We start from the raw sequence: 12075 nt of genomic DNA, 5'->3' as shown, positions 1-12075 counted from the left end.
TTTCTTTCCCTCTGTCAAAGTATGTGGCAGTGCTGGAAATGGTGTTGGGCTCTATTAGTAACCAATGAAATATTCCGAATGACTTATGCCCGGTCCCATTAACTTCACAGACCCCTAAACCCCACAGCGCCTGAAAATGGGTGTTCAGCTCCGCAGTGAGCGCCCTGGGGCATCCCGGGTGCAGCAAACCTCGGGTTCCGCTCCCTTTGCGGTGAGGAGCCAGAGCAGCGCTGCTGATTCAGCGGCCCGGCTGGCGCTGCGGGGTTTGCCCCGATGGGAATGACTGTAATTATGCAGGTGCTTGTGTTAATGTGCTTAATGAGGCTCCTGGATGGGAGATCCGCTTCCAGCACAACAGCAGCGGAAGGGCTGGGCATGGCTATGGGAGGGCTGGAGGGAGGCTGTTTCTATGTATGTTCTTTCCAGACTACCTTGGTTTAGATGGCAGAAGATGCTGAGAGGGAACGTGATCTTCTGCACTGCCCTGCCTTGAGCCATGTCTCCCTGGTTTCATTCAAACGGTGATGCCCTTGTTCCCGGTTCAGTGTGAAGTAGCTTTGGGTGCGAAAGGAGGGAGAAAGGTGCCATCTGTTGTGTTGCAGAGCCCATGAGCAGTGGCTTGCAGGTGGCTGCAGCTGCAGGAGGATGCTCACACTGGCTGCAAGAGGCTTTTCTGTCGGGTCTTCATGTGTGGTTTCCCCCTGTCTGGGAGATGATCGTGTCAGCTTCTCCCTTCCTTGGGAGAGTTGTATCTTCTGCCCCGTTAAAACTGGTTACAAAACTTTAATGTGCTGCAAGATCAGGCCCTAATTAGATCTTGCTGAGCTTTAAGCGGTTCATCATTATAAAGCACTCTGAAAATGCAAATGCTGTCTCAGTGCCACAACGTCTGGAAACAAGTGCACTCCTTAGAGAAAAGGCAAAAGGTTGAACTTCCCTTTTCCACCTTCAGATACACCTGCAGGAGCCCTGTGTTGCTGGCTTAGGTGCCAGTCCCACACTGGGAACTGGGGAAGGCAGTGTCCTGCAAGGCCCAGGCAGAAAATAATGATCACTTGTAGGAGCAGTGAATGCCACTCTGACAAAGCTGCTGTTAGCCTGGAGTGAAGCCTGTGTCTCATTGTGTGGCCCTGACTGTGCGGCAGGGTCACAGTAGAGTGTGACCGGACCCAAAGTGATGCTGTTCAGACTGATTCCTTGGGTGCTGTTCCCATCTCTTGCTCATCCATCTCTGTGCTCCCATAAGGCTGAGGCAATCGGGGCCCTCGCAAGGATTTTAAAGGATGCTTTTCTGAGTAAAGGGTGCAGAGACCTGGGCTGGGAGGCAGGAGGGGAGGGTGCCTGTTCATTTGCTCATAACTTGCATCTCCTTGTGGCTGGCTTCCAGAAACTGCTCCTAAACCCGAGCTCTCTGTAAGACCTCTCAGTTCATCATTCCAAAGATGGAGTCATGCTCCGTCACAGTTTCCTTCTGCAGATCTGCCGAGTGTGTGAGTTTGTAGCTTTAACAGCTCACAGGTTTCAGGCTCCGCTCAGCCTCAGTTGTTTAAAGGGCAAGGCACCAATGAAACTTGTGCTGGAAACCCTTTCAGAAATGTCACAGTGACCCAGAAATACTCGATCCTGATGGGTGGGGGATTGGAAAGCTCCCCTGGGCCCTGGCTGGCTGGGATGGGAGGAGTGGGCAGGGTGGCATGTGAGGCATCCCTGGCCCTGTGAGCAGGGGCAAGGACACTGCTGAAGCTGGTGATTCACCTCATTCTCCTGACCCTGCTGTCAGGAAGGGGCCCATAAAACCTCCTTGGACACTGAACAGTCGCAGTGAGCGCTGACATGGGCTGGGAGCTTGGCTTGGGCTCCGTCTTAAAAAGCTTTGTGCTCTTGAGTGGATGGGGTGGTTTGCTGCAGTGGGAAGGGGGGGTGGGAGGAAGGATTTGTGGCCCCTTCCTGGGAAGAGCTGGTGATACCCAATGCAAACCCCATGGGTCCCTGTAGGGCTGCCCGTGGGCAGGGAAAGGGACCCTGCGCCTGCTTTGCACCCTCAGACCTGCCCGTCTGGGCCCCCTCTGCTGCCCCTTCCCTGCTCTGGATCTTGTTCGTTGCTTTTGACCAGGATTCGTGGGAATGGGGTCAGCAGCTCCTTGGGAAGTGCAGGACCCACCCGTGGGTGCTCTGCTCTGTGCGCTCCTGGCACACAGCACCGGCTGCCCCCAGCTTTCGGGTGACGATCTGAAACCCTCGATTCCTTACAGTGAATGGGCTCTTTGCTGCTGTTGCATGGGGCTGGGGCTCCCCCATCCCGAACGCTGCCTGTTCTCTGTGCTTTGTGCCTTTAACTTTCACGTGGCATTTCCAGCAGAGAGTTTTTTGCGTGGTTTGATGCCGTTGTGTGGAGAGAGGCCGGCTCTGTGCTGGCTCTTTGCTGCTGCCACCACGGCTTTGTTAGAGACCCAAATGATTGATTGATTTAAGAGAAAAAGATTTATGCTCGCAGGAACAAAGATGATTTGATTCTTTGAGTTTAATGTAGTCTTGCAGAGCTGCTCCAGTATCAGTTTGGGGTTTTTCTTTCCCTTCTGGGATTATGCATACGATCTTTCGAATCCACTCTGCATAATGGTTTCCTTTGTTCACAGTTGGGACTATTTGGGCCTTTAAAACAACCCTATAAGGGGATGACATGAGTCACTGGTGAAATATTCAGCTATCTAGAGCAGTGTGAAGTGCCGCAGCTCTGTTGCAGCTATTGGAAGGAGCTGATGTGCACCAGATGAGCGTCTGACCTCTTTTGTAGCTGGCCTTTTTTGCTGTATTATGCTCCTTCCTAGGGAGCAAACTTTTATATCTTCAGTCCCGCACTTCAGATTCATCAATTCTCCTCCTTAAAATGCCTTTCCTCTTTGTCCAAATATATATTTTCATTTTATTGGGCTGCTGGGATGCTGAATGAAGAATTTAAGGGGCTCTATTAAGTCCCTCCAAAGGATGCTTGAACAATAGCAACTGGAGCTTTGCATGCTTATTTCTTAGACTGTATTTTGCCTTAGCCTCTGCCACCTTGTTTTCATCAGTTATCCAAGGGCTGCAGCTAGGTGGTGAAAATTGTTTAGAGAAGAGTAGAAATCATTGAAATTCCACAGGCAGGACCTGGAGACTCCAGGCTCTGTATAAATCCATCGCTAAGTGAAGCACCTTCCAGTTCTCATCTGTGCTTGGCTGTCTCCTATGGGTCTCAGCACAGGAGCCGTTAGCGCTTGGTATTTAATTCCTAGGACAAGCCATGATATCTGTGTCAACCTCTGGAGAGTGAGCAGCCCTGAGCACAGTGGAAGGGCATCCTTTCCTCTGCACGCTGAACCCTGCTCACCGCAGGTCTGAGCGCGGTCCTCCCAAGGACACAATTAGTGTTTATTCAGTGCTAAGAATAAACTTCTCTTCCCAGGAATGTGGTTTTGCTGTGCATTCAGGCGGCTCTGTAGCATCCTCCTTTCCTGCTGGAGAAGGTAATGCAGTGAGACAGGGTGGTGCGGTGCCTAATGTTGTTTGCACAGGATATATTGATATTAATGGGGGGAAACATGGCAGTAACTTCATCCTTGTCATCTGGGTGTAGGCAGAGTGCCTTATTATGCCTCTCGCAATCTCCTCACAATGCAGATGCTGGTGATTTTCTGGTTTAAAGACAAAACAAGGGGAAAGAAGGGGATTTAAGCAGTTGGTTTATTGTGGGCAGATCAGCTGCAGTGGATTGCTTTGCTTTGGCTGGGAAAATGTTTCTTTTTCCCCCACCTTTCTGTGGGATTTAAGGTACTTTTCGAGGAGATGCTGCTCTTGAAATAATCCTTATTCACTTTATCTACTGTAATGACTTGCTGCAGGATAAGATGGAGAGTTTGTTTTATATTGTGTGTTCATATAGGGAGGCTTTGCTCCCAGGAAGCCTGCATCCCTTGGATATAAATGCCAGACTGGTGGGTTCTGTATTAAATGATGAGAAAGCTGCAGAAGGCACCTGGGATGAGCTGGGAACATAAATGCTTATTCATTCCTCACCTTGTGACCTCAAATATTTAGCAATAATTGCACATAAACCATAGTATGACCAAGTGCTGTGTCATTAAGTCCTGAAGGTCTTTGGATGCCCTTTAGCTGTTACGAAACCAAATATAGAAGAACGGTTCTCCACTGCTAAGTTTGGTGACCTCTTCTTTAGACACCCACATGTCTTGGTGGTTGTATTACTACAAGGACAGGTCAGCTGTGCACCATGAATGTGTCTCGGGATGCTGGTGAGATTTTTGTTTCCATATTGAAGGGTATTGTAAGGCAAAAAGTTGAAGAAAGGGGGTATTTCTAGGGATGTGTTCAGTGAAGATGCTGAAAGCTTGCTAGTGGGATGTGTGTAATTTCAGTTTATTAAACTGCTTTGCTAAAACCTTTTCAGCTTCTGGTCCATTGAGATCTTTGGGGGCCTCCTGCCCACTTACAAAAGGCAGTTGGAAAAGTAAACCTGTTTTCAGCAGTGCACCAAGTGTGCAGCATCCTTTATGGCTCCCCTGGACAAGGGGTCTGTGGAGAGGAGGATGTAGGTGCTGCCTCACTTGAAGTATGCAAACCACTGCAGGTACAGCTCTTACCACAGCGAGGACACCAGCCTGGTTGGGAAACTGGTTTCTTGTTGACTGGTGGGTGCTGGTCCAGGCCCACAGAGGAAGGAGCAGGTTGGGCATGGTGTGGGAAAGCATCCCCTGCTTTTCTTCCTGCAAACCTTCTTGAAGGGTTGGCTTTGAGCTCTGGGGGTGTCCAGGCAAAGCTTTTCCTGAGCAGCCAAATGAATGTGGCGGAACCCTGAAGAGTTTGGGCAGGTTTCCAGATGTAAAATGGGAAGTAATGCTCAGACTTGTTCCAGGGCTCTCCACGCTGCTGGGTGCAGGCTTTTGGGGCAGCCTCTGGCCCCAGTTTGGCTATTTGGCTATTTAGGGTTTGCCTCTGTGTACTGGGTCTGTTGCCACGCTCCTCTGGCTCAGCAGGACCTGGTCCTTGGGAAGCCCTGTGCATCTCGTGAAAGAAGGATCCAGTGTAACGCTGCATAGTAATGTCATTCATGAAGAGCAAGGAAAGAAAAAAGCTTTCATAAAGCACCAGCTAATTCAGTCCTCGGATGAAGGCCAAGCTCAGTGCAAGCTTGCAAGGAATACCCTGTAGGACCTGGTTTTGGTCAGTCTGGTCTCTGTCCAATGTGCACGGTGCTGTCGGAGCTCCTAACAGGAGCTTGCTGAGTTTAGATTTGGCTGAGAAGTCCAGGGAAATAAATCAACTGATGAGCTGGGCAGGAATCGGAGCTGCTGCTGTGGGGAGCTCATCCTTCTGGAAGGAGCTGGAGACTTTCATGCTGTTTAAGTCCTACTCCAACTGATTTCTTAGTGATGAAGAGTAACACGAGTGCTCTGTAGGGCTTCAGCTGCCTCCTCACATCCTCTTTGATTTCCAAGAGCAAGCAGAGATGAGGCATTCATGCACATCTGAGCAGAGGTTATTTATTCTCCTGCTGGTTACCTGTGGGGTTTGTAGTTTGTTTGTGCAATACCCAGACTATTCTACTTCAATATCTTGCTTTGACCTAATCCATCATCCTTATGGAGGTATAGGGGATCTTCCTGTAAAATGAAGATGAATTAATTACATGTTGTGTTTGGAGGCTCTCAGCTTGTGTTTGAATCACCCCTTACACAAGTGCTGCACCAAGGTTCTGATAATGAGGGTGGTGTTGCTCAAAGGGCTCTAAGCACAGCATGAAGTGCTGAGCCTGCTACCTGTTTGCAGCAGGTCCAGCTTCAGTGAATGCCCATCACCGTGCTGTGACCTCTGTGGGAGCTTTTGGCAAGCATTCTGTTCATGTGTAGAGCTGCTGAAATCCTCTGTTTTCATGTCAACCTTCCTGTCAGTGCGCTGCACTTTAGCTATAAGATGATCACAGTGATGAGCAGCACTTAAGTCATCCAGCGCTGTACACTTCTCCCCTATGAGACCCCATGACTGGCTCTGCTGGCTGCCGGGGCTCCCTTGACACAGGAGATGATGCTCGCGCAGGCTCTGTCCCAACAGCAGCCACGCTTTTGGACGATGGGCTCCTCTGCAGAGGTTTCTGTTCCTGCCCAGCCCCGCTCTGCAGGATGGTTTATGTGCAGTGCTGTGAGCGAGGCGCGGACCCCTGCACCCTGCGTGGGGACCGGGCTGATGTCAGGACTCTGGAATTCACATCCCCTCCCCCTTGCCTTTGCCTTTTCCCCCTCTCCTCCCTAAATCCACGTTGGAGGCAGCTTAGGAGCTGGCTCATTTGAACCTCTTGGAGCACAGGGAGGTAACTGGAAGCAGATCTGGAGCTTGGTTGTAATTTTAGTTGTTTAAATGCAGCTTGGGCTCTATGTGTGCAGATATTCCTGGGTGCAATGAAACATGATTGAAGGCGGTGGGAAGATCCAAGTGTCAAGGACAGCTTAGACAAATGTGTGTCATCCATATACTAACAGGAATGAGGGATGAGGAAGCAGCACAGCTGTGTGCTGCGCAGGCCAGGCCCTCAGCTGGTTTATCTGCAGCATTGGCTTGGATCTGCCATATGTTTGTAATCTCTCATTGAGAGCCCAGCTTCTCAGGATTGTGGAAACTTCTAAACACTGCCTAACAATGTACACGGATTTTCCATGCAAATATTAGGCTGATCTTCTTGGTAACCAAAACTTTTCGTATTGTAAAAGTTCTGTTCATGCTCTTTCTTTCCAGTGCCTGGGGTGTTTGTGTTCAGCGCTGATGGCCGAGCTGTAGCCCTTCCCCATGGATGGAGCCAGTCGCGTGTGGCACATCCCTTGCAAATCCTCTCCGTCTTTCCTGCACTGGGAGATGTGTCCTTTTTGCAGCAGCAGGAATGCCACGCACCTCTCTGAATGCAATTGGGCTATTTGTGATCATTCTATGAGCTGCATCCCTGCCTCGTGTTGCCTTGTCTCGCCCCGGGCAGGGTTAGATGCTGGGCTCAAATGCTGCGAGGCTCTGGGCAAGCCCATGGGCAGCAGGACCAGCCATCAGCATCAAAGCACCACGCTGGGATCCTGCTCTGCCATAACCCACCGAGGCATGGCTCGTGGTTGACCTGTTACCCCATCAGTGTGAGCTGGTGTGTGGTTGTTTTGTGTGGTGTGTGTGACCCTCCAGGGAAGCTGGTTCAGATGTTTGCTTCAGAACAGCTTTTTGGATCAACCAACTTAAGAAAAAGGAATGGGAATGTTTGCATAAGCATGAGGGCAACTTCTGATTTAAAGCCTTTCTCTAGGATCATGAATTTCCTGTCAATGCTTAATCTCCAGGAGGTACTTGAATAATGGAGATTGAGTGAAGACATCCAGCAAATCTAACTTCTGTAGCTGACAGTGTGCTCTCCCTTCTGCCCTAGCGCAGACAGCTGTTCCTCTCTGCACTGAGTTAGCATTTCTGACCAGCAGCACAGCGTCCTGGCTTTGAAGCTGGTATTAGCAATGTATTTGCAGATGTATTGAAAACATATTTCATCTGTTTTTAGAACTGTGATGATTGATTTGTGTGATGCTGACTAATACCGATTCGGATCTGAACAAGCACCACTCCTGTTGCCTGCTAATTCTTGTTTTCTCCTTTTCTTTCTACAGCTGATCCTGCAGACCTCTTGAAGGTATTAGATTTTCATAATTTACCTGATGGTATAACAAAAACAACAGGGTTTTGCACAAGCAGAAGATCTTCAAAAGAAGCAGATGTTGCTTACAGAGTAACAAAAGATGCTCAGCTTAGTGCACCGACAAAGCAGCTGTATCCTGGTGAGTCCACGGTTTTATCTGTCATATGGAAATATCTGATGCTTTTCTCAGATTCTGCAGGCACATGTAGGGCACTGCATGATTCCTTCTCTTTCCAAGTGTGCTTGGATAATCCCTTGGGATGCAGGGAGTGATTCCACTGCAAACATTCAGCTGTCAAATAACATCCCAGTAAGCGGTTCTTTTATCATTGCACTTGCACATGGTGGTGGGCTTCACGGCAGATGTGGCCAGTGCCTACATCTGTTCTTCCCATGCTAGGAAGCTTCTACTGTCTCATTATCACCGTGATGTCCAGCTGGGGAGAGAGACTTGGAAGATGCAAAAGAACGCAGACTGCATGGTGTTTGTGGCGTGCCAAGCACAGTGGGGTCTTACTCTGTGGCTGCGGTGTCTCTCGCAGCATAAATAATCACCGTGTAAAAACCAGACTGCCCCATGAGAACAGATGTCCCAAGGGAAGAAGTTTGAAGAAATGGGAGGCTCACTGGGGAAAGCCACTAAGATGCAGAAGTTCACAAAGCCATTGAGGCGTGTGGGCTGCTGCTGCTGCTGCTTCATTTGTCACTGAGGATGCACCGGGGTTTAATTTTTCAGCCCAATGGGCAATCAGTGCTGCAGAGTAAAATGTGCTTGTAAAAAGCCCTGACACATTATAGACCCAAACTACTCACTGCCCAGAAGCTTCGGTTTTGAGCATATACCGTACAGGTACCATAAGGACCACTGCTGCATCCCTGTTTTACACGGGGGAGTGCAGGGATGCTGGCGGTAGGCATGGTTTGTGGACTTTGTAGGTCTGAGGAAAGTGCCTTTGCTGAGGAAGGTTTAGCAATGAGGCAGAAAGATGCTGGGTATAAGTGCTCTGTGAAGCAGTGATGACTTAAGCAAAGCAGACGCACACACACATCTTCCTTTGGTGTGTGTGAGAGAACTAATGGTAAAAATGCATTAGCTGGATCCCTGGTAATGTGCTGTGCCACCACTTTTAACGAGCATGCTGTATCTATTAGAGCCAGCCTGTCAGTGGCCTGACCAAGGACGCTGAGGCTGCACTGCTGCTGCGCTGGCATCCTCCAGCCCTGTATTTCTTTCATTGCATCTGTTATCATTAAGGTTGTTTCCAGACTTCATTATCATCCTGCTGTGACAATAAGCAGGTGAATTCTGTTTAACCTGTGGTGAGCAGGAGCATACCCTGTGTCTCGCATATGGGATGAGGGCATCTGTGCCTGTGCTGTGGGCTGGTAACCCTCCATGGCACAGTTAACCCCTAGCAAAGGAGCTGCGTGGCTTTGCCTGAAGCCCTGTTTCAGTGTCTGCAGAAGTGCAGAACAGACCCTGGATTTGTCTTTATTGCTGCCTGGGGCAGGACACTCCCTTCTGACTATAGATGGTACCATCATGTGCTCAGCTGCACCCCTCAGCCAGGTTCTCCCCATGTCCCAGAGGACTGTGCCTGTAGATGCGTGGGATATTTATCCCAGGGATGAACATTCATTCAGGAGCCCTGCAGTGGTCCCTGCAGTCATCCATCTGTCCCAAGGCAAGATCAACTCAACCTGACCAGTGCATGTCTGACCACTTTGATGTACTCTCTTTCCATGTACCTGAAAGGGCTTGAAGTTTTGGCCTAACTTGCATCTTCTGCTTCAGAAGTGCTTCAAGAAAGTGGTTCCAGTTTGGAATGTACAGCTGTAGTGGATTTGAGAGCTTTCCAGTAGTTGTCGTAGCCACTGTGAAATGTTGCCTGATCACCACTAGCAAACAGTGGTGATCCCAGGAAATAAAGACAAGGATGGAGTACTCCGATTAATGTAGTAAGGAGAGTGGATGGCACCAGTTATGACAGAGGTTAACAGAACAAGACAACGTGCGGAATTGAAGCACGGTAACGGGAGAGAACTCGGCATCGTAGGAGATTAGCTTACTGTTGTCCCACCTTACTTGCATGTCCTCATTGAGTTCTTGGTTCTGCACCTGCTGTCGTCCTTGGGTGAGAAGATCTGGATGGTGTTTCCTTGTGTCATCGAGCAACTTTTCAGTCATTTAATCATCTGGACAGCCATGGAGTGATGGAAGCAGCTTTGTTCCTCTCTGGAGGCTTCCAAAGTCATTGAGTCTTCTCTGCAGTTTGCTAAGGAAATGGGAAGAGTGAAGAACCCCTAGTGTTTTCCATCAGATGAACAGATGTTTGCTCAGTGCATCGCCATAGCTGGATGTGACTTCAGCTCACGCCACCAAATGAATGAGAGAGGAGATAAAGATGATAAAGTAATTGCAGTGCAGCATACCAGGGGAATGCGGGTTTAGTGATTTCCTATTACCAGGCGGGTTATAGAGCACCCGAGGCAAATGCACACTGCACGAGACGGTTTGTGCTCATTAGAAGCTGGTGCTTTTCTAAGATGGCAGTTTGATGGGCTTTGCGTTCTGCTGCCACAGCCGGCAAAGCAAGATACACGTAAAAGTTTATCTGTTTCTACAAGCTCACAAGTGTGAGGAATCCTGCTGCGGTGCTCTTGGTCCTCGCTCCCTCAAGTTCTGCTTCCCAGCAAAAGCAGAGGCAAGAAAGGCAAAGTTTTCAGTGGCAAACAGCAAAATGTCATTTGCATTCTTCAAGCAACCTCATGCTCTCCACACTTCCTGTGGGTGTCTGCATATGCGCATGTTTAAGAGCTCAGACCTCTCTATAATAGCTCAAGCAGCCCTCTCTGAGGAAAACAAGTCATTCTGAAGCTGAGTCTGCTCAGATGAAGGCCAGAAGTTGGTGGCACCGTTGAAGAGCTGTTTCCCCCTGAAGAGCGGCTCTGGGAATGACACCATCTCCACAACGGATCTGCTTTGTGTTTGTGTTGGGAGCTGGCTCGGCTCGTTGCTTTTGCTGCCTTTTTGCTATTCAGCAGCTAAAGCTTTTCTTCCTTCCCAGCTCAGCAGCGGGGCTCGTTATTTCAGGCTGTGTCTGGCTACACCTGCAGGGTCTGGGTTAAGACGGTCCTATCTGTCCCTGTCCTGAAGAACATGAGCTGGTACAGAAGCCTTTAGTTCCTGGTCCTGGTGCTCGGGGTAGCAGCAGCTCAGCCTGGCTCTGCTGGGTTGCATATCGGGGCATAGCAGGGGTGCAATGCGCGCAAGTGAAGCCCACAGCATTGATGTGCTGTGCAGGAGCTGTGTGGGGTGGAGGGGTCTGTACCCACCTTGGACCTCCTCAGCTCTTCCCAGGGCTCCATCTGCAGAACCGGGGTCTTAACCCTTCGCCACCTTGCAGGCGGTTGCATGTGGTGAATGTGAAAGGACTTGGCCACGGGGTAGGAAAGTGATGCTGAGCTAAATCCACCATTGGAGCAGTGCTGTTCAGTGCTGTTGAGTGATGGGATGGATGTGCAGCATCTCTCAGCATGAGCTCGTTTGAAGAAATGAATTGAAGATAAGGGCTTAATCCCAGACCCAGTGTTGAGGGGTTGTCTCCATTGTCTGTATCAATTGACCCAAATCCTCTTGTATTTATTACTCTGTATTTATTAGTACTTATTAGTGCTTCGTATATTTATTATGATGCATTTATTAGTATTGCTGCCGGTGTGGCTGTGTTTCCATACATCATTCAGTAGCCTGGGCCACTTCTAGCTGTGACAGTGAAGCCATTGTTGTTTTGCCAGCACAGCAGAGCAGTACAGAGTAATGTCAGCTATAATTCATCCATTATGGTTATTTGGGTTGAGAAACTCGCATCGCCATGGAGACATCTTAATAGTGAAAAAAAAATTAAAAGCAGATTTTTTAATGAGTTGGCAGCCTGTCCAGGCTGAAGGTACCATTGTGGCTTCCTAATGACATTTTGGACATGAGCTATTTTTCATAAAAGGCCCAAAACTGTAGCCTGTAATTGGAACCAGGAAGGCGTATGGTCTTGATTCAGCTCTACAGGAGGATTTGTGTACAGCAGGAGGGAGATAAAGCTCAGTGGTTCCTATGGGAGGCAGGATAATAGGATGCCTGCATTTGCCAAACATCTAGGTCTGTGTCCTAGGGGGAAATCAGGCTATAATCATGGCATTTAATTACTGGCCGTGAGTCTTCTATTCAGAGCGCTGCCTTATGCTTCTTTCCAAAGGCTGTTCAACCAAGGTGAGGGATATTAACTTGGTGCAAACAGTGTGTGTCTCTGTAGGTATCCTCAGCTCTCCCCCTCTGTGTCCTCTGTTTGCACAAGCTGTTTGTAGCA

The 12075-nt window shown here is 49.1% G+C and overlaps 1 protein-coding gene across 2 annotated transcripts in view; it reads left to right on the top strand.

The window, feature by feature from the left end:
- COL5A1 (collagen type V alpha 1 chain) overlaps positions 1-12075 on the top strand; it is a 131077-nt gene that overhangs the window by 19491 nt on the left and 99511 nt on the right. For both annotated transcript variants that reach the window (XM_057409164.1, XM_057409163.1), the window contains exon 2: positions 7683-7850. In XM_057409164.1, the coding sequence (XP_057265147.1) occupies positions 7683-7850 (168 nt within the window). The remainder of the gene's footprint in view (positions 1-7682; positions 7851-12075) is intronic.

This window comes from Pezoporus wallicus, unplaced genomic scaffold, assembly GCF_028554395.1.
Source record: "Pezoporus wallicus isolate ANWC-B61680 ecotype Strahan unplaced genomic scaffold, APGP_CSIRO_Pwel_v1 contig_8341, whole genome shotgun sequence".
Classification (NCBI taxonomy): domain Eukaryota; kingdom Metazoa; phylum Chordata; class Aves; order Psittaciformes; family Psittacidae; genus Pezoporus; species Pezoporus wallicus.
This window is presented reverse-complemented; position numbering and strand designations above follow the sequence as displayed.